Genomic DNA, 21,326 nt, shown 5'->3' with positions numbered 1-21,326 from the left:
GCAGATCCTGACAAAGGATATACCTTAAAATGAAGTCAGACATATTAGTAACCAAAACAAATCAAGTGGAACAGTGTTAGCCTGTATCACAGGGCTTACTGGTAATGCTCTGAGATAGTATATACATGGATTGATCGACATGATATAAGTATCCTAGTGTCGCCTATGTGGTCATGGGAAGGTAAAGGAAATGGAGCCAGTCCTATGTATAATTGTGAAGTTTGCGAGACTTGCCTCTATCATATCCAGATTTCTCTTTATTCTTATCTGTTTCAAAGGCCTTCCTATCTACCCTGTTCCTTCTCTTTACAAGAAATGAAAGAATTTTACATCTATTATCTACCCTTTGTTAGTGGACAGATATAAGACACCAATTAAGTGAATTTTAAGAACTATATTAACTCAACCATACATTTACCTTTTAAGCCTTTAATCCTGAAATGTAGAATAAAAGTTTCATTCCCAGAAGAATTTTAGACCTCCAGAAATGGAATAGTAGAGAGAGAGAAGTTCTCTCCTTCCTACCCACTAAAATGACAAGATCTGAAGACAAACCAAATATCCATTTAGGGTGTGCAAAGAATAAGTCTACAGGGGCAGCATAATGTATACCCTTCATAGGAATAATGCTATTGCAATACCATTGTTCCAACTTCTGGTAGGTATCTGGAAAACTAAAAATTAAAAATTTCTAAGGGCTGAGGTAATTGTTAATTATTATAGTGATTTGAAATTAGAATTCAAAAATTTTTTAAAGCTAGTTTAAACATAGTCATCACGTTTACAATATAAATCTGTTAATATTTAAATGTGTTAAATAGTACCTTATGCCTATGAGGTGTTTTCACATATGCTATGTCATTTGAACTTAACAACATACAATGTAAACATCATTTCCAGTTTTCAAATGAAGAATCTAAGGTATGCAGATAATGTAGACAATAAAAGGCAGGCAGAACTGAACATAGAGTTGTGGGTTTCAATCGTAAAGGTATGGAGACAACCCAAGTGCCAATCAATGCATGAACGGGTTAATAAAGTGTGGTATATGTACAATATAGAATACTATTCAGCCATAAAAAGATGAAGACTTTGTATCTTTTGTATTTACTTATTAGAAGGATTTGGAGAACATTCTCTTAACTAAAAGTATCATCACAATGGAAAAACAAACATCCCATGTACTCTATACTAAATTGAAACTAGTAAATTAGTAACTACAGACTCATGAGAAAAAAACTCAGTTAAATTCAGGAAGACGGATGGTGAGAGGGGGCTTGGTCAGTTCCACCTAATGCATACAATGTATGGGTATATGGCACACTTCTTGGGTGAAGGACACAACCACATCCCGGACTTTACCTTTCAAACACAAGCAATGTAGCCTAATTATATATACCCTGATAACAATCTGAAATTTAAAAAAAAAAAGTTTTCAATCCAACTATTTTCCCACTATAATATGTAACCTATGTAGCAATAGTAAAGCAACTTGTCTATGCAAATTCTAAATAATACTTTCAGGTAAAAAAGTAATATTGTCTCCAAATTTCTTTCTTTCTTTTTTCTTTTCTTTCTTTTTTTTTTTTTCTTTAAATTTTGAGATAGTCTCTAACTCTGTTGTCCCAAGGAGAGTACAGTAGTACCTTTATAGCTCATCGCAACCTCGAACTCCTGTGCTCAAGTGATCTTCCTGCCTCAGCCTCCCAGGTGGCACTACAGGCATGGGCCACCACGTCTGGCTAATTTTTCTTTCCTTTTTAATTTTTTTCCCACTTTTAGTAGAAATGGGGTCTCACTCTTGTACAGTCTTGTCTTGAACTCCTAAACTCAAACGATCCTCCCACCTCAGCCATGAGCCATTGCACCCCATCCCTCATCCCCAAATTTCTTTTATCTTTTTTCTTTTCTTTTTTTTTTAGTTTTTGGCTGGGGCTGGGTTTGAACCCACCACCTCTAGCATATGAGGCTGGCGCCCTATTCCCTTGAGCCACAGGCACCACCCTCATCCCCAAATTTCTTTCTTTTTTTTTTTTTTTTTTTGAGACAGAGCCTCAAGCTGTCCTCCTGGGCAGAATGCCATGGCATCACGCTCACAGCAACCTCCAACTCCTGGGCTCAAGCGAGTCTCCTGCCTCCGCCTCCCAAGTAGCTGGGACCACAGGCTCCCGCCACAACGCCTGTCTATTTTTTGGTTGCAGCCGTCATTGTTGTTTGGCGTGTCTGGGCTGGGGATTCGAACCCGCCACCTTAGGTGTACGTGGCTGGCGCCTTAGCCGGTTGAGCTATAGGCACCGAGCCATCCCCAAATTTCCAAGTAAACTATTTGGGGCTCAAATTATTTCTTATTATAATCTTTGTTACTGCTTTGTAATTTTCACCTTTCTAAAAGAATTCAAGTAGAAAAAATACTGTCCAAAGACACAACTAATGAAAAGAAAAAGTCATCTTTCAATACCAAAAATAAACATTTCTCACTTGGATGTTTTTTCTTTGATATCCTTTGAAAACCTATTCAGATTCATTTAAAGTACTAGCCTAAAAATTAGCAATTGTATGGTTCATTTCAACTCAGTGATTCATGACTCATGTCGACTTTTTTCACTAGCTTTGCATATTTTATTAATTTGCCAACTTTAAAGCGATGTGATATGATTGCAGGTGGTATCCTGTTTCTGCCAAAATGTCTTTTATCTTGGTTTCTTGGTTTTCCTTGAAATGAATTATAAAATGGGATTATCCAGACAATGGGTCCTTTATCCAGCACAGAAATGGAATCACATTTAATGTCATACAGGATAAGACTCACATGTTTTGCTACTTTTAGATTATTATTTGCTTAACAAAACATAAAGTCAGGGTATCTATTGTTAAAGTTACTAAATCCAAAATTATTTTTGAAATAACTTTGGTGATTTTAAGGAAAAAAGACATGTGAGGATAGAATTTATCAAGTGTGAAAACTGACCATTACAATGCTATGAGCTTTATTTCTCAAGAAAAATAAGTGGTAATTATTAAAGAAAAATAGCATCTGAACATTTAAAAGAATAATCAAAGTAAGAAAGGGGCTCACCTGTTTCAGTGAAGTCACGCTGACGTAAAATTCCTTGAGTGGTCAGCATGGTTGACTGTTTCAACTTAGCCTGTTGTGAGGAGGCTGGTGATGGTGAAGTAAACGAGAGATTTTTGTTGACCTGTAATAGGAAAAGCAAATCAGAAACTACAGTGTAATTTCCTGGGTTACTGATGCAAAAACTGGATGAGTAGTGTCTGTTTACTATATAAACAGAGATATTTGGTAGGTAAAAAAAACTGTAATGATTTATGGGTTTAGTTTGTCAAGTTTACAAAAGAGAATAGTTTTCATCAAGGAAGGAGCACAATGGTAGTGAAAACATAAGTATATGAAAATAAATCAGCCTTACTAAAAGTTCATCATTGCATTAACGTAATAACTTAAAACAAAGCAGTCTTAAGTTACATAAAGAAATTTAAAAAATAAAAATGACTGTTTTCAAATAAGAAAGGCTGAAGGTGTTTCACATTCACATTTCTCTAACATTTTAGTAAAATAGCAAGTACTTCCTTTCTTCCTTTTCAGAAACTACAGAGAAAACACCTGTACTACTCATGTTTATGAGATAACACAGCTGTAACCTAACTTGCCATGTGAAATAGTTTCCATTGCACCAAATACCTTATTCTTAAGACACTGTTTAAAAACAGCATTAAAATAATAATCAAACAAAATTTCTGTAAATAAATATGATGTTCTAAAACACACAAAGCCTATTATGATGTCTGAGGACAATGGTCTCATTGAAATAAAATGCATAATAAATGCAACATTTGGGGGGGCAGTGCCTGTGGCTCAAAGGAGTAGGGTGCCAGCTCCATATGCCGGAGGTGGTGGGTTCAAACCCAGCCCCGGCCAAAAACTGCAAAAAATAAATAAATAAATAAATAATAATAATAATAATTGCAACATTTTAACTACAGTTTTTGTAGAAGAATAAAGAAGAGTTTACTAAAAATATTTGAAATATTTTTTAGTGAACTCATGTTGTAAATTAGAGTTAATTTTGGGCAAATATAGTCTTTTGTTCATTATTAATAATCATATCTTTTTAAAAATCACTTTTAAGTACAAGAAAATGTACTTAATTTTTAGTTTAATTTTAAGTACATTTTTTAAAGAATTAAAACAGTCTGATTTTCTAATTTGCTACAAAAATATAATTTGTGAATTAACAAAATGATAAATGATACTTTATGGCATATAAATATTAGTATATGAAAAATATTCCTTTCCTGCTTTTTGGTTTACATAATCAAGATCACACAGAGGACTTCTATTGTTACTAGTATTTTAAAATTCCTTTTTGATATTCTGTATCTTGTATAAGATAATATTGAGCTCTGATTACAAGTCCTCTATCTGACTCATTATTTACATGTTTACAAATGCTTCTTTTTCTTTCAAACAGAATAAATTGTAAGTCTTACTTTAGGTTTGTCTCTTAGAGCAAAAAGCTTTAGCAGATTTGGTAAAAAAACAAAACAAAACTCAATTGAGATCATATATTAATACAGTTCTAAAATACTAGACATGATGACATCTAATAAAAAATAATAATGTTTTTCAAAGTAATTAGAAAGAATCAAATATACATCAGTCCTAAAATATTATCCAGCTTTAAAAATCCTATCAGGATCCATTAAATACTGACTAGAATTAATGTTGATTATTTATAGTAATACAGTACCTAACAGAACAAATTGACTTAATATATTTGAGCTTCATTTTCTTTCTTTAAATGGAGATAATAAAAATAATATCTATGCTTTAATGAGAATGTTTCAGGAAAGCCCAATAAGTTGCTTTATGAAGCTGATAACCATGAAGCACCAAATAGCATATTTAAAAAAATAGATTATTTAGAATATATTAGCAAGGACAAACCATAAAGTACTATACAAATAAAGTGTCATATAAGTATGAGTTATTATTAACATCATAAGAAGTAAGGGTAACATAGGTATATTTAGTGTAGCATGATGATGTGATCAATTTTTAGAGTTCTATACATTTAAATGAATTACTACATACAAAAAGACATTGATTACTTAATTATTTAATTTACTTTTCAGAATTATTTCTTAGTTCTACTGCTGAGTTCTTAAAAATTTTTACCCTACATGTTAAATAATGCATTTTAAAATCTGGTGGAAACAAGTATATGCTGAGAATGTGAGATACACACACACCCCTACAGACGATATGTCTTTTATCCTCTTCAGAAATTTGTGCTAAAAAAAAGAATACCAGGAAAACTAAGACAAGTAAATGCCTCTGCTTCAATAGAAAAATTGTTATTATTTTTCTAAAAATAAAATGTTACTTAAAAAACCTATAATCTACTATTGTACATTTTTTCTAAGCATTTTATATATACCGGGTTACCGTAAAGTTTGTGTGCAAGTTAAATACACAAACTTTATGGCCACTCTGTATTTCTACCCTTTCTTGACACATTTCTTTAGAGAGTATTCACATGTCCAGAAAGTGATGAGTAGCAACCTAATAATCCAGATAACTCAATTTCTAAGCTTGGGATAACCATTAATTATTAATAGTGATTTGTTCTGAAATTAGAACACAAAGAATTTTCAGAGTTAACTTATACATATTTACCATTTCACGTAGAGGAAGAAAAAATAATAATAACCATTAAATAGAGTGAAGCAATATCTATTTTTGAAATATATGCTGTGGAAAAGAATTGCTTAATAATTTTACAACAACAGAAAGGTTGGCTAAGATAGTCTACCCTATGTCAATCTACCCTCTTTTCACAACAGTTCTCTGCTTGCTTCATGCAAAAACCACAGTCTGCCAGAGTCAGTTTAATACCTCCATATTGGAAAAAACTAAAATTAGCATAAAAATTTAATTCATAATAAAGAGAAAAAGTCACTTAGAACTTCTGTCAAGTTCATCACAAAACTCTTAATATTTATTCTGTTAGGATATAAGCAGCTTTTATGCAAAATATGCAAATATGAATTGCCTATAGGGAGTGGGTTAAATTTTGTGTTCTAAAACTCCTATCTCAAACATAGAACTCAATGCACAAAACTAAACAAGCTTATGATTAATTTCTCTTTCAGTGATTAGTTAAAATTTAAAGCCTTTGGGTGAGCGATAACACTCATTTCCACATAAACTTATAAGCCTAATAATTTTAGCTGATTTCAAATTGTATGTTACATTCACCTAAAGTAGAATTGTTTATGAAGTCTCAAGCTGTGAAGACATTTCAATTGCTTTAAAAGAGTTAAAACCTGAAAAATTTGCCTCTCCCCCAAGACAACTGTCATTTTTCCCAGTAAATCTGAACAATAATACAGATAACATTTTAATTTGAAGACAGTTCTGGGGGCATTAAAAAAAAGAAACCAACAATACCCAGGAAAATGTTTTGTTGTGAATCATGTTTGTGTTGTAAAAATTAAAATCCCGGTGTTGAAGAACAAGTTAAACAGAAAACTTGAGCCAAAGTGAGATATATCAGATATATTTTACATTCTCATAATATACATTCTAGTAACAATAGCTTATGTTCCCATTATTTCTAGGTTAGTAACATTTAAGAAATGTGCAGCCTAAGGTATCCTAAACACCAGTTGAAATCTGACCTGTAGGTCCTTATGTTTTCTTTACAAGCTAGGGCAAAGAAGTGAAAGCTTTGGAAGAAATACTCTGTCAAAGCAAAATTTTTACAGTGGTAAAATGTTGGAGAATCTACCTCCAAACCAGTTCATTATTACATTAACTAAAACCAGAATTCAACTTTGAATCAATCACTATTAAGTTTTATTTTGTTATATTTAATCAAGATTTTTTTAGCTTCTGACAGGTATTAAAGACTGGTGGTTCAAAGGTTACTCAAAGATTCCTCCCTGTGAAGTTCAAAATTCAGATCCATTCCTGGCTAAAACCTATCATCCAGCAATATACATTAGGGTAAGGCAATTTATCTCAATGCATCTTCGTTCACTCCAAACCTTTACCTCTAACCTCTTAGTATACTATACAGACTTTCTTCACAGAGAAAATTTGATCTTGAACCTCTGCATTCATTTATCAAAGAATCTACTTCTTGCCTGTATCCTCATCTAATTTTTTCTAGTGTCAGAGGAAGAAGTACACCCTGTTACTGGCAATCAGAAAAACATATCCTGAAATGAAGGCCTCAGAAGTAGCCACAGAAGCCACGTTTTTCTCTGCCCTCGGGCTCTCCTCTTAGTTTCATTCTTCCCCAAAGCAAGCCACAGAAACTACACAGAATCCCTCTTCCCAGAGCCAGTTATAAAACCTAACGATGTTATTCCAACTCCCACCCTCCACTCCTCCAACCTCTACCTATCTGTGTAAAAACTGGCCATGAAGAAATCATCTGACTTACCTTGTTCAAATGTATTTTGTAAGACCCCTATTCCAGAGAAGGTCCTGTTCCATACTCAGAAGGAAGAAATACATGCTTAGAGAAGCCACAAAAACCCACACAACAACAGGCCCTGCTGGGTTTCTCCACTTAATTTGACACTATTAATAGAAGATACCCTTTCTGCCCAATCATATTTCTACATGGCTGTTGATGAACCTCAGCACAAAAGCAATTTCTCCTATATTGGGGGAATTTTCGTTCTTAAGACTCCTGTGTCATATAAAACTATATAAAATAAATTTGTATGCCTTTTTTCCTATTACTGTGCCCCTTGTCAGTGATTTTCAGAGGGCAAAAGGAAAGTTTTCCCTTGACCCAGACCTGGTTCAAGATTCATCCCTCTGTCAGTGCTTTTGGGGGTATACTTAAAGCTCTTCTTTTTTTTGAGACAGAGCCTCAAGCTGTCCCCCTGGGTAGAGTGCTGTGGCATCGCAGCTCACAGCAACCTCCAACTCCTGGGCTCAAGCGAGTCTCCTGCCTCCACCTCCCAAGTAGCTGGGACCACAGGCGCCCGCCACAACGCCTGGCTATTCTTTGGTTGCAGCCATCATTGTTGCTTGGCAGGCCCGGGCTGGATTCGAACCCGCCACCTTAGGTGTACACGGCTGGCGCCTTAGCCACTTGAGCCGCAGGCGCCAAGCCCTTAAAGCTCTTCTAAAGTCTACTTTAATATTTTCTATTAGATGTTTTCCCACACACTTAAATGACAGAAACTTGTACTTTAGAAAAAACTAAACAACAAACAAAAATTCTCCCTCTGATTCCATTATTTCTTTAAGTGTCATTAAAAGTTAAACTCCTTGAAAAACAGCACACAACTGCTTATCCACATACCTCAACTTTTCATTCTTCAACCAGCTACAGTAAAACTTGTCTCTCCCATAAACTAAATCTGGAGTTACAGTCCCCCTGGACTTGAAATGATCAGATTCAACAGATTCACTTAAACCTCCAACATTGTCAATCACTCTCCTCTCTTTGTTTCTGGGGTCGTCTCTTGGTTATCCTACTATGTCCAGTCTCTCCTCATTAGTGCTGTTTGCTAGACTCACTGAACCCCTCTCTTCTTCCCTCACATCACATGGTTACACTGGACAGGAAGATTTGTTTTCATTAATTCTGTTGCCTTCTAATCCTGCTGTTTCTTAAATCTAAAATCTGTTTCTTGATCAGTAAGTTTAGAACAAACTAACCTTTCCTTCACTATTTACTTTCTCAGGGGAAGCTATTTGCCCAGTCCAGAAAGCTGGGACTCAAACTAGACTGCTCACTCTGCTCCACACAGATCACTGTAGCTCGTACTACTCCTACAGTCAGTCAGTCTTCCATATACTGTTGAAATAATAAAACTTAATTTGCTATTATCCAATTTTGAAATGCCATGAATTTATTTTAAAAACATTTTTACAAACCTTTCCAAATAACTAAAAACCACTATTCTATTCAAATTTCAATTTCAATTTTCTTCATCATAAAAATATAATTTTTTAAAATAAATAGAAGATTAAAAAATTATCTTCTCTGGATTCTCTATTTTTTTTTTTTTTTTTTTTTTTTGCAGTTTTAGGCTGTGGCTGGGTTTGAACCTGTTACCTCTGGCATATGAGGCCAGCGCCCCACTCCTTTGAGCCACAAGTGCCGCCCCCAGGATTCTCTATTTTTTAAAACCCTCAACAAATGTTTTCAGTGAATAATATATTCCCAAGAGAGATTAGACTGTAATATAGATTACTACTTTTCCTTTATAGTATTCTTCTACTAAATATCATTCAATAAACTGCATTTTGGCTCCATATACACACACATATATTTATACATATATATGTATATCTAGTAGGTGATATTAATATTTCAAAAAATAAAAGATGAAGTCCCTGTTTTTAAGGAACCTAGAGAAGAAGGTGGAGAGACAGATATATAAAGATTAGGTGGAAGCAATACCATATACTATTAAAATTTAAAAGGGGGTAGAAGAGAGAGAGAGAGAGATGCCTCTCTGAGGTAATTCATAAGCTAATTCTGGAAAAATAAAGTCAAAATTAATTATAATTCATACATTATAAGTATAATTTAAGGCAAAACGAGCCAATTAGGTAATATGCCACATATGAATAAATATGTTTAGGAACATGAGAAAAACAGATCAATTCCATTTGTGAGGGATCACACAAAGCTTAATGGAAACAGATCCTACACTTGATCTTAGCCAAAAGGCCGAGAAGCGATGGAAACAGATCCCAGGCAATGCCATTTCTGATATGCTTCAGCCCAACCCTAAACAAAGAAAACAGCAAGGAAATTTGTAAATTATAACTTCATATGCAGACATTCTAGGGCTACTGTAAATCAGAACAATTCAAGACTCCAATACCAATCACTTATCTGAGAAGCAATCAGATGAGAACTCTCTCATCTTCCTATCATAAAATCTACCTGAGCATCTACCTACAGTTTCTACCTATTTGCCTAGTAAAAGGATGAAAAAGCCCCTCTTTAAAGTCAATCGCTTAGTAATCAGGATTACATCACCTCTCACTTTTTAAAGGACTTGATTCCAGCACATCACGGTGAATTACTTCCATCAGCAAATACATATACTCCACCTAATGTTCTCCTCCAGCTCCTGGCCATGTTTCTCTGCTCCCCAGTAATGGCAAAATTCCTTAAAAGAATTGTCTATTCTTGCAGTCTTGGCTTTATGGGCTCCCATTCCAATTGTGTTTCAATCTTCACCACTTATTGAAATAACTTTCTTTAAGGTAAACAAACTCATCATCTTGCCAAATACAGTGGCTAAGTCTGCCCATATCTTACTCATTTTCTCAGGAGTGTGTGACAGTTTATAATATCTCTTTCTTGAAATACTCTTCTCTAGGCTTCACTGACATGCCTTCTCCTGGACTACTGCCTTAGGTATTTAGCTATACTCTAAATATAGAGGTGATCTCATCCAATTTGACAGCTTAAAAAAAAAAAAGACTTTAGCCCTGACTACCCCACTAAGTGTAAGACTTAAATCCAATGGTCTACTTCATAGCTACCCTCATATCCGAACTCCACTTCTAAAACTTGCTCCTTTACTCTAGCATTCCTTATCTCATTAAAAAGCATCTCTGACACAATTATAAGAGGAAATTTACCTAAGAAATGCAATCAGTGTAACCTAATTCTTTGTACATTCAATGAATCCTAAACAATAATAATAAAAAAAAAATCTCTGGCATCTGTGTAACAGATGAAACCCAAAACATAGAAGTTATTCCTAATTCCTCTTTCACTTCACTTCTACCACATTTAATATATTACCAAGTCCTTATGAATCTACTTTTGAAATATATCCCAAATTTTTCCATTGTCTGCATCTTCATTATTACCATCCTGGTCCAGGCCGACCATCTCTTTTTCCTGGACTACTAGAACAATATGCTAACTGCTCTCTGTTATTCCCATAAAGTCCGCTCTCATATTCTCCTCCACTTTACACCTCCCAAGGCTTATTTGTCTAATTCAAGCAACATCTTAGTTCCTTACTAAGGCCTTTCTAAAGGCCCCTCATAATCTCTTCCTGAACTCCTCTCCTGGCTCTCCAGCCTTGTCACGAAACATTGTTTCCCCTTGCTTGTTCACAATGCTACTGAAATGAAGTGGTCTTCTTTCTAGTCTTTGAGCATGATGTTTTATTCCTAGATTAGGACTTTTGAGGGACACAACTAGCTCCTTGACAGGTGTTCTCTAAGAGACACCTGTCTCCCCTTTCAGTCATTCTTTGTCCCTTGGGCCCATTTTATTTTCTTCATATCTCTTATTATCTGAAATGATCTTATTTATTTATTTCCTTTTAAAAATTATTTGTTTTCTATAGTAAGATGTTCTTATTCACTGCTATAGTCCCAAGTACCTAGAAAAACAGTTGATAGTCATTCAACAAATATTTCTTTAAAGAATGTTAATGGGAAAACCAAATGAGCCATATAAATAAATGGTTGGAATTTAGGAAAGAAAAAACTTATTTAATAGGCACCTGGTGAAAATTTATTGTACTAGATAAAATAGACGGAAACTGCATAAATATATTCTATTGGTAAGATTAAAGACTCTTGACAAGGGTGCCAAAACCATTCAAAGGGTAAAAAGATAGTTTTTTTAATAAGTGGTGCTAAGACAATTGGATAGCCATATGTAATGCATGTAGAATGAAACTGGACTTGTAAGATTATAGTATATATCAAAAATTAATGCAAAATAATAAAAAACCTCGGTGTAATTATAAATTATAAAAATCTTAGGGACAAAATATGAGAATAAATCTTTGTGACCTAGAGTTAGCTAGTTGGTTTTATATATACAACACAAAAAGCACAATAATAAAAGAAAAAACAGATAAACTAAACTTCATAAAAATGAAAAACTTTTTGTTTCAAAGTACAACATCAAGAAAGTGAAAAGATAATCCACAAGATAGGGTACAATATTTGCAGTCATCTTTCTCATCAAACACTTATATCCAAAATATAAGAACTCTTAAAAGTAAATAATAAAAAAACCAAAATACTTTAATTTAAAAAAAATGGGCAAAAGATGTGAACAGATACTACTCCAAAAAAAACCTACAAATAGCATATCCAAAATGCTCCACATCATTACTCATAAGAAAAATACAAATCAAAGTCACAAAGATAAATCCACCTTTTCACTGCTAGGATGGTTATAATAAAAAAGAGAATACAGAGAATACAAGTATTAGGGAGAATGAGAAGAAAGCAGAATATCCTACATTGCTGGTAGGCTCTAAAATGGTACAGCCACTTTGGAAAAGATTTTGGCAATTTCTCAAAATGTTAAACATAAATTTACCATATGACCCAACAATTCTGCTTCTAGATACACACCCCAGAGAAATGAGAATGTATATCTATCCCAAAACTTATAAATGCAATATTCATAGCAGTATTATTCTAAATAACTAAAAAAGTAAAAGCAATCTGAATATTCCTAAGTGGATAAACAGATAATAATATGTAACATCCATACAATGAAATTATTTGGCAATAAAAAGTAGTACAATTGACTCCCTTCCCTTCCCTTGCCATCCTTCCTTTTTTTTTTTTGTCAAGAGTCTCAGGGCTGGAATGTCATGGCCTTAGCCTACCTCACAACAACCTCAAACTCCCAGGGTACAACCAATTCTCTTGACTCAACCTCCTGAGTAGCTGGGAATACAGGTGCCCACTATAATGCTGAGCAAATTTTTCTATGCTTAGTAGAGACAGGGTCTCAGCTCAGGCGGGTCTTGAATTCCTGAGCTCAAGAGATCTTCCCACCTTGGCCACCAACAGTGCTAGGATTATAGGCATGAGCCACTGTGCCCGCTGTCTAATTGACTCTTGAACAGTATGGGTTTGACAGCACAGGTCCACTTACAGGTAGATATTATTCAGGAACAGTAACATCAAGCATACCTGCCTCTCCTGCCTTCCCTTCCATCTCCACTTTTTCTGCTACCCTGAGACAGTAAGACCAACCCCTTCTTCCTCTTCCTCCTCAGTCTACTTGACATGAAGACAAAGGTAAAGACCTTTATGACAATCCACTTCCACTTAATGAAGGAAATATACTTTTGCTTCCTAATGATTTTCCTAATAATGTTTTGTTTTATCTAGCTTAACTTATTGTAAGGATATAGTGTACTATACAAACAACATATAAAATTATGTTACTTATACTATCATGCTTTCAGTCAAGAGTAGACTATTAGTAGTTAAGTTCTGAGTCAAATGTTATACACAAATTTTCAACTGCACAATGGGGGTTGGCACTTCTACACCCTACTTTTTTTTTTTTTTTTTTTAGAGACAGAGTCTCACTTCATTGCCCTCGGTAGAGTGCTGTGGCATCACAGCTCACAGCAATCTCCAGCTCTTAGGCTTAGGTGATTCTCTTGCCTCAGCCTCCCGAGTAGCTGGGACCACAGGCACCCACCACAATGCCCGGCTATACACCCTACATTGTTGATGGGTCAACTGAACTAATACATGTTACAAATGGGAGATCTTCATAACATTATTTTGAATGAAAAAAGCCAGTTACAATGATCACATATTATATAATTCCATTTAGATGAAATGTCTAGAATAGGTAAATCTATAGAGACAGAAAGTATATTAGTAGTGCCCAGGAGTTTGGGATATGTGCCGTGATTTGGCATATGTGTGTGCAAGAATTCAGAATGACTGCTGAGAGACAAAGGGGTTCATTCAGGGTGATGAAAGAATTCTAAAATCAGATAGTAGAGATGGTTGCAAAATTCTATGAATATGGTAAAAACCAATAGAATTGTATACTTTACAAGGGTTAAATATTGTATGTAGTATGTGAATTATAGCTCAATAAGAGTGTTAAAAAAGAATAACTGAAGACACTAGTCAGGTTAATCTTTCCAGAGCCTGATTAATTTTAAAATATATAATCATTTTTTTCAATGAACATTAATTCTCCCTTTGTTAAATATTAGACATATAAAGATCAATGACAAGATCCTTCACCCTTGGCGAGTTTCCAGATAAGTTAGCCACTCTATAAAGCCTTGCAAAATGTGTGCAAGACACTTTACTATTCTGACATTCAGACAGCATTCCAAAAGAAAGGTAGGCAGTATATTTGTTACAATAAAGATAAATAGCTTTGAATTCTTAATTTTTTTGCTTACTATTTTATACACTATGCATACTTAAGAAGGTTTGGTAATCTTGGAGTTACAATCAATACACCAATCATTACTATCAGGAAGAAGTTTCCTGAACATCTGCAGCCTCAGTCAGAATGTAGTTTGTTCTCTTTTTTCTCTTGTCTTCCTTCCTCTTGTCTATATTCCATATCCTGTTAACTTGTGATAATTAGGTAAAAAAGTGATTGGTTTTGACTGATAATGGGCAGTTCAGTGATGGGGTAAATCCAGTATTTTCTGACATGTTTCATTTGAAAAATGCCCCATAAGGGAAGAGACAATAGCCTCCAGCATCCCAAGTGCCTGTCACATGGTAGGAGAGGTGTTTACCAAATTAAAAAAAAATTTTCCACTGCATTGACATTAAATGAAGCAGTCTCTGAACATTTTAATTATTTCCCTCTAATTACTTTGTGATGTATAATTATATTTAATAAATGAATGGATGTCTAATTATTCAACTGAATTTTTGGATAGGCAGAAAAAAAGAAGAGGGAAGGATGAACACATGGTGACATTACAACTCTTCATCTTCTCAACAACTGAGTTATGTATTATACATAAAATAACCTGAATGGTAAAAGCCAATAGCTGCTATTGCAAGCAACCAGGATATAATTTAATTGAAACTATATAATACAAGATCCTTCTAATATTACCATTTTTAGACTAACTTTGGGACCGTGGACAAATCACTTACCCTCAACAAACTTCAGTCTCCTTTCTAAAATTGGAATAACAAGAATACCTAATATGTCCCCCAAGACTGTTGTACAGTATAGTTAAATGAGAAAAGAAACATGAAAGACTTTTATAAATGATGAAAAGCATTATCAGCACAATATATCATTGATGTGCAGCTTGTATGCATTTCAAGGCTTATACAATGTACAGGGCATATATACCCACTGGAACTGTATTGGTTTGTGTCTCTTTAACATTCACTATCAAATAAGATTTTTCTCAGACAATAAAATGACCTTGCTGGTTCCTTACTGAAAGTATATCCCACTCATTTAGTATTCTTAAATCTTTAAAATGTGAAGCTACTTGCTAAATGCTCACCCTTACTGAATTCTCAGGTTAAATTCAAGCTCCAACAAAGAAAGTTTTCATCAGATAAACTTCTGTAAAGGTTCTAAACTCTATGAATGGTGCATTGCAGTTCTTTGGTGTATTGCAATGAAAACTACAGCTTTAAAGTTATGTATCTTCCTGGTAATAAAAACTACTTACTTTTGCAGTACAGGATCGTATCACCTCCTAGAAGAAATACAGTACAATAAAGACATTAATAATTTCCTTTATATAAACTGTTGACTGCTTTCAAAACGTTCAAATGTTAAATTTCTAATGGCCCAGATCAGTGTTTGGATGAGTTTTTTTAAATCTATTATTCTGCAGTTATTACTCTGTATTTTTCCAGTGAGCTAGAAGGAGGATAAATTAAAGAAAGAGACTTAATGACAGGTTCATGATAAATCTAACTTGCCAAAACAAAAGGCATGGACAGACTCCTGAGAACTCATATATATCTACCTTAAGAAAAACCTGTCTCCTCAGTAATCTTAGTGTAAATACTAAAATTTGTACTAGAACACTAATAGGTCTAAAAGACACAAGCTGAGTTAACTGCAATATATAATTATCTCTATAAACAATATCCCCAAATTTAATTCTCATAATAATCTTATTCCCATAATACATAATTATTTCTATTTGATAAAATCTAATAGTAAATAGTATTTACTGAATGGTAAAGAATATGACTAACATTGAGGGAGCTATAAATAGGAAAAAAGGAACTGCTTGCAATTTAAGGGACAAGGCCAAGAAAAGATTGTTTTCGAAGAGAAACTAGAAAAACTCATAGTATAATGGACAATTTGAAAATGGGCTGCTAAGGAGATATTAAAAGTATTCAAGTCCAATTAGGATTATCAGACTATATAGTCAGCCTAGTACAGAACTAGACAAATATGATAATAATCAACATGGATTTTAGAAAGAAGAAAATTGAAAAAGAGAAACATAAATTTTTTATCCAGAAATTTCTAAGAGACACATATAGTTTCTAAAGGATACTGGTAATTCAATCACTAAAAGACAGTGAAATGGTGAACACTGGAAATCCAACTACTTGGAGCATAGCCCAGCTCCAATGCTTACTACCTCTGTGATCTTGGGTATGTTGCTTGATCTCTGTAAGCCTCAAGTTCCTCTTCCAAAAAATGGGGATAATACTAGTACTCACCCCTACAAGATGGTTTGAGGATTAAACATATAAAATGTAAAGCACTTAGCACAGTGTCAGGAATACATTATGTTAATTATTACTGACAATTAAACAGATGTTAGTTATCATGAAATCTGGCTGGGCACAATGGCTCATGCCTGTAATCATAGTACTTTGGAAGTCCAAGACAGGTGGATTGCCTGAGATCAGGAGTTCCAGACCAGCCTGAACAAGAGCGAGACCACCTCCCCCACCACTACCCTGTCTCTAAAAAAAAAAAAAAAAAAAAAACCTGGGTGTTGTGGCAGGTGCCTGTAGTCCCAGTACTCGGGAGGCTGAGGAAAGAGAATAGCTTGAACCCAAGAGGTTGAGGTTGCTGTGAGCCATGACACAGCCCCAGGGCAACTAAGTGACACTCTGTCTTAAAAAAAATAATAACTGTAGCAGCCCATATAGCTCACGGCTAGGGGGACTGAGAGTTGTAAGTCACACCGGTAGCTCAATAATGGAATACTTTGGTGAAAAGAGCATGGGGAGGGATTTAGCTCTCATAACAAGTATAAGAGAGCTTGTGAGATGAGAGCATTAGTGAATTGGCAGTCTCTACACCTGTGGTATTGAGAGGCACACGATCAGCCTTTTATATTGGGCTGGAGGAGAAGGCAGCTAGGAGTGTGTGCATTCTGTCATGGACCTGCTTACTCTGACTCTGTCTCCTCTCCTGCTTGCAGAATGCCAGCACGGTGTCTCTGTGCTGAAGATTACTAAGCTCTGCTAAAGACTGTCAAGAACTATCCCAAGACTGCTTTACCCTCAAAGACTCACTTTCTCTCTCTCTCTCTCTCTCCCCACCTTCTGCTAAAGTAGATAGCCCTCGGGCACCTACAAGCAATTGTTCCTGAGCAAGGTAGCATAGCGGTCGGCATCCGGAACCTAGATAAGCCCAGCCCGAGACCTGGCCAATCCCAGGACCTGACAAGCCGTGGTAGCAGTGGGCTGTGACAAATAGTAATAAAATAAAAGGTGACATCTCCTGTAGGGTAAAGAAAATGAATCACCCTTTTTCAAAAGTGGCATGAAATGTTCTTCAAATACATCGAATCCCTACTGCTATTAATTCTGTGATCATTAGCCTTAATTTCAGGTTAAATTTTAGAAAGGGAGCGTTGTCTTGAGTATTCAGGCAGCTGGAAAAGTTTATCTTTCATTATAAGGTGTTTTTTACTGGAATCTTGTTTATAAATCAATTGACTGATAGGACTGATTACTTTTAATGGGCATTCCAGATTATGAGCAACTCTGGGTGCATTGACAAAGATTAGTTTTCTGGATGTCAAAACTTGGAATGAGTTGTAAAAATGCTCTCAAGATAGTGTCCATTGGTGAGGTCTTACCTGATTTGCAGAATGCTTTTTACATATTGCTATAGCAGCAACATGCAGTCCAATCTGCTAACTATGAAGCAATTAAATGATTTATCTTATGACTAAATGGTGATCCTCTCAAGGATAGACAATTATCTGTTTTTGTATCCTTTACTCAGTATACACCTACTGAATACCTAATGAACTCAATTTATTATGCAATTCACACACACAGACAAAAATCACACCCTAAATTTATACTATAATTTGTTAGAAAAATATTCCTCAGGCCAGGAATATGCCTGAGCCCAGAGGCTGAAGCAGGAGAACAGCTTGAGGTCAAGAGTTCAAGACAAGCCCAAGCAAGAGAGAGACCTAGTCTCTCTAAAAATTAGAAAACTTGGCCTGGCATAGTCGTATGTGCCTTAGTCCAAACTACTTGGGAGGCTGAGGCAGGAGGATTGCTTGAGCCCAAGACTTTGAGGTTGTAGTGAGCTATGACAATGCCACTGCAATTTAGCTGGGAAGGACAGAGCAAGACTCTGTCTCAAAAAAAAATAATTAAAAAAAACCAACCCTACTGTAGTTACAACACATCAAAAAAAGGAATTTGGGATGTTCTAAAATATAATGACAAGAAACCAGAACAAGGAATAGTAAGAAAAGGTAGGAATCCAGTCAACCTAAATGCTTGCCAAATATAAAAAGGATGGAGCTGCCACAAGTAAATGACATTTTGTTTTTATTCCCATACATACTATATTTGTTCTGAAAGAAAATACATTTAGCAAAATTCACATCAAAGGAAAATTAATGGTTTTGTTTAAAACCATAGCAAATAGACAAAACTTTCATTTTCAAAGGCAGCCTCCATCTACTTTAATCCTAAAGCAGGCATATTTGCAAATAATTTTTAAAAATAAAGATTTGGTAAAACCTAAAAGTAATGATTAAAAATTTAATAAAATTATAAATTTATTTCTCCCTTTGATTTTATTACCTAAAAATATTTTACTGATTTTATTTTTCCTTTATATCTACTTTTTTGGTTCTTCCTTTCTTTCATTTATTTGAGGTTGATAGATATATAAAGTGAAATTAAAGAAAAAGCACAAAACTTAGCTGATTGCTGGATGCTACATTCTGGATGTTTAATTGTACACTGTAAAGTTTAACAGATTATAGAAACTCATTTTTATAGATCAATGAATTGTTCTTATATCTGTAGATGAAGTTATATTGTCATGTAAGATTTTAGACAAAGAATACTTTTTTCCCATAAAAACATTTTTCTCTCCATCTTTAAACCTCAATGTATCTATTCTCATTTTCTTTTAAAATCTGAAACATCATATATTTTTGATTACATTAAGATCTTAAAACAAAGAACTACAACACTGAAATAATTATCTGTAATAAATGTATTTATAGTTATATATTCTAAAATTTAAATGATAATGAGAAATATAAAAAATTTAATCTATTTTCCAACATATATTCTGAGTTTAGGCTAAATGTAACCTGAGTGTAAGCTGCATTGAAGTCCCTAACTTTCTAAAGAAAGAGAAGGAGAGAGGAAGAGAGCAGGGTCAGAACTAAAGCTGTCTCAGGGCAGTTCCTTTTATGTTTAAAACTGGTCAAGATTTCTATCAAGGGAGGAAGGAAAGGATAATATTTGTTAAGTGCCAGGCACTATGCCAGAAGTGAGAGTACAACAATGAATAAGGAAGGCTGCTCTGTTCCTGTCTTCAAGGAACTCAAGGTTAATTCTATTAACATGACTAATATGATCAAAGAGGATGTATTTAAGGATGCTTAGGCTTCTTTACACATTTTACCACTTATCTTTGAGAGAGATTTTTTAGCAATTTTCACAAGAGAATGCCACATTAAAAAAAATGCTCCTCCTCATCATTTATCTATTTTTCCGTTTTATGGGCAACACCTGGATCATGTGACAATTTCTTAGTAGTGAAATAGAACTTTTATTTCTTCATTTATTTATTATTTTTGAGAAAGAGTCTCACTTTATCACCCTCAGTAGAGTGTCATGGTGTCATAACTCACAGTAATATGTGATAAAGCCTCAAACTCTTAGGCTGAAGCAATCCTCCAGCCTCAGCCTCCTGAGGACATAGGACTACAGGCACCAGTCATGATGCCCGTCTATTTTTAGAGACTGGGTCTTGCTTTTGCTCAGGCTAGTCTCAAACCCCTGAGCTCAGGTAATCAGGATTATAGGCCTGACCCACCTTGCCTGACAGAGATAGAACTTTTAAAATATGTTTATGAAATATATTTGTATCGACTACTTTTGGAGGATAGTACAGCTTATCTCTTTTATCTATTTCTCTGTTGAAGATTCACTATTTTTCTATGTTGTTTAATTTTTTACAGGCTAAGAAAGCTGTTCTTTAATACATTTTATGTAAACACCTTCTTGACTGGTGTCTGTTGCATTTATATATATGTGTGTATACATATTCTATTACATACATTTTTTAAACAGAAAAATTTAAAATTCTATGCTGATAAGTCTATCAGCTTGGGGGAAGGATTTTCTATTGCTTTCAAGATTAGCAAATATTTTATCCATTTGAGAAATATTTGCCAACATATTTCCCTGTTCTTTTTTTTGTTTTTTGTAGAGACAGAGTCTCACTTTTTCGCCCTCGGTAGAGTGCAGCAGAGTTGCTCCAGCAACCTCCAACTCCTGGGCTTAGGCGATTCTTCTGTCTCAGCCTCCCAAGTAGTTGGGACTACAGGCGCCACCACAATGCCTGGCTATTTTTTGTTGCAGTTTGGCCGGGGCTGGGTTTGAACCTGCCACCATTGGTATATGGGGCCGGTGCCCTACTCACTGAGCCACAGGCACCTCCCATTTCCCTGGTTTTTAAAAAGAATTTTATATCATACTTAATTCCTCAGTAAATAGAATTTGATTTAGGCTGGTGACATAAAATGTAGATGGAAATTGAATGTCTTTTTCAGTTAATTCATAGCTAATAAGTTTTCCCAACACCATACAAAGAACAATTCTTCCCTTTTCCTCTGATTTATCTCTCCATCCTTATGAACTTCACATGAATATCATACTGTTTGTACTACTTCAGTTCCTTTTTTTTTTTTTTTTTGAGACAGAACCTCAAGTTGTTTCCCTGGGTAGAGTACCGTGGCATCACAGCTCACAGCAACCTCCAACTCCTAGGCTCAAGTGATCTCCTGCCTCCGCCTCCGAAGTAGCTGGGACCACAGGTGCCCACCACAACGCCTGGCTAATTTTTGGTTGCAGCCATCATTGTTTGGCGGGCCCAGGCTGGAATCTGCCACCTTAGGTGTATATGGCCGGTGCCTTAGCCACTTGAGCCACAGGCACCGAGCCTGTATTACTTCAGTTCTATAACATGTTTCAAGATGTGGTAAAACAAGAACTGGCTTCATTATCACTTTGGTTTTTGGGAAGAGGTTCTAAGATAGCTTAATTCCTA

General features: G+C 34.9%; 1 protein-coding gene and 1 pseudogene across 1 annotated transcript in view; both read right to left on the bottom strand.

Moving 5' to 3' along the window:
• The window catches only part of AHI1 (Abelson helper integration site 1), a 126,728-nt gene that overhangs the window by 28,390 nt on the left and 77,012 nt on the right, over positions 1-21,326 (bottom strand). The window contains exons 19-20 of the mRNA XM_023513539.1: positions 15,475-15,501; positions 3,077-3,197 (exon numbers count right to left, since the gene is read on the bottom strand). Of these exons, the coding sequence (XP_023369307.1) occupies positions 3,077-3,197; positions 15,475-15,501 (148 nt within the window). The remainder of the gene's footprint in view (positions 1-3,076; positions 3,198-15,474; positions 15,502-21,326) is intronic.
• Positions 9,603-9,740, bottom strand: LOC111725511 (annotated as a pseudogene).

Source organism: Otolemur garnettii, unplaced genomic scaffold, assembly GCF_000181295.1.
Source record: "Otolemur garnettii isolate 467f Iridium unplaced genomic scaffold, OtoGar3 scaffold00042, whole genome shotgun sequence".
NCBI classification, from domain to species: Eukaryota; Metazoa; Chordata; class Mammalia; order Primates; family Galagidae; genus Otolemur; species Otolemur garnettii.
Note: the sequence above shows the minus strand (reverse complement) of the source record. Positions and strands in the feature narration are given on the sequence as shown.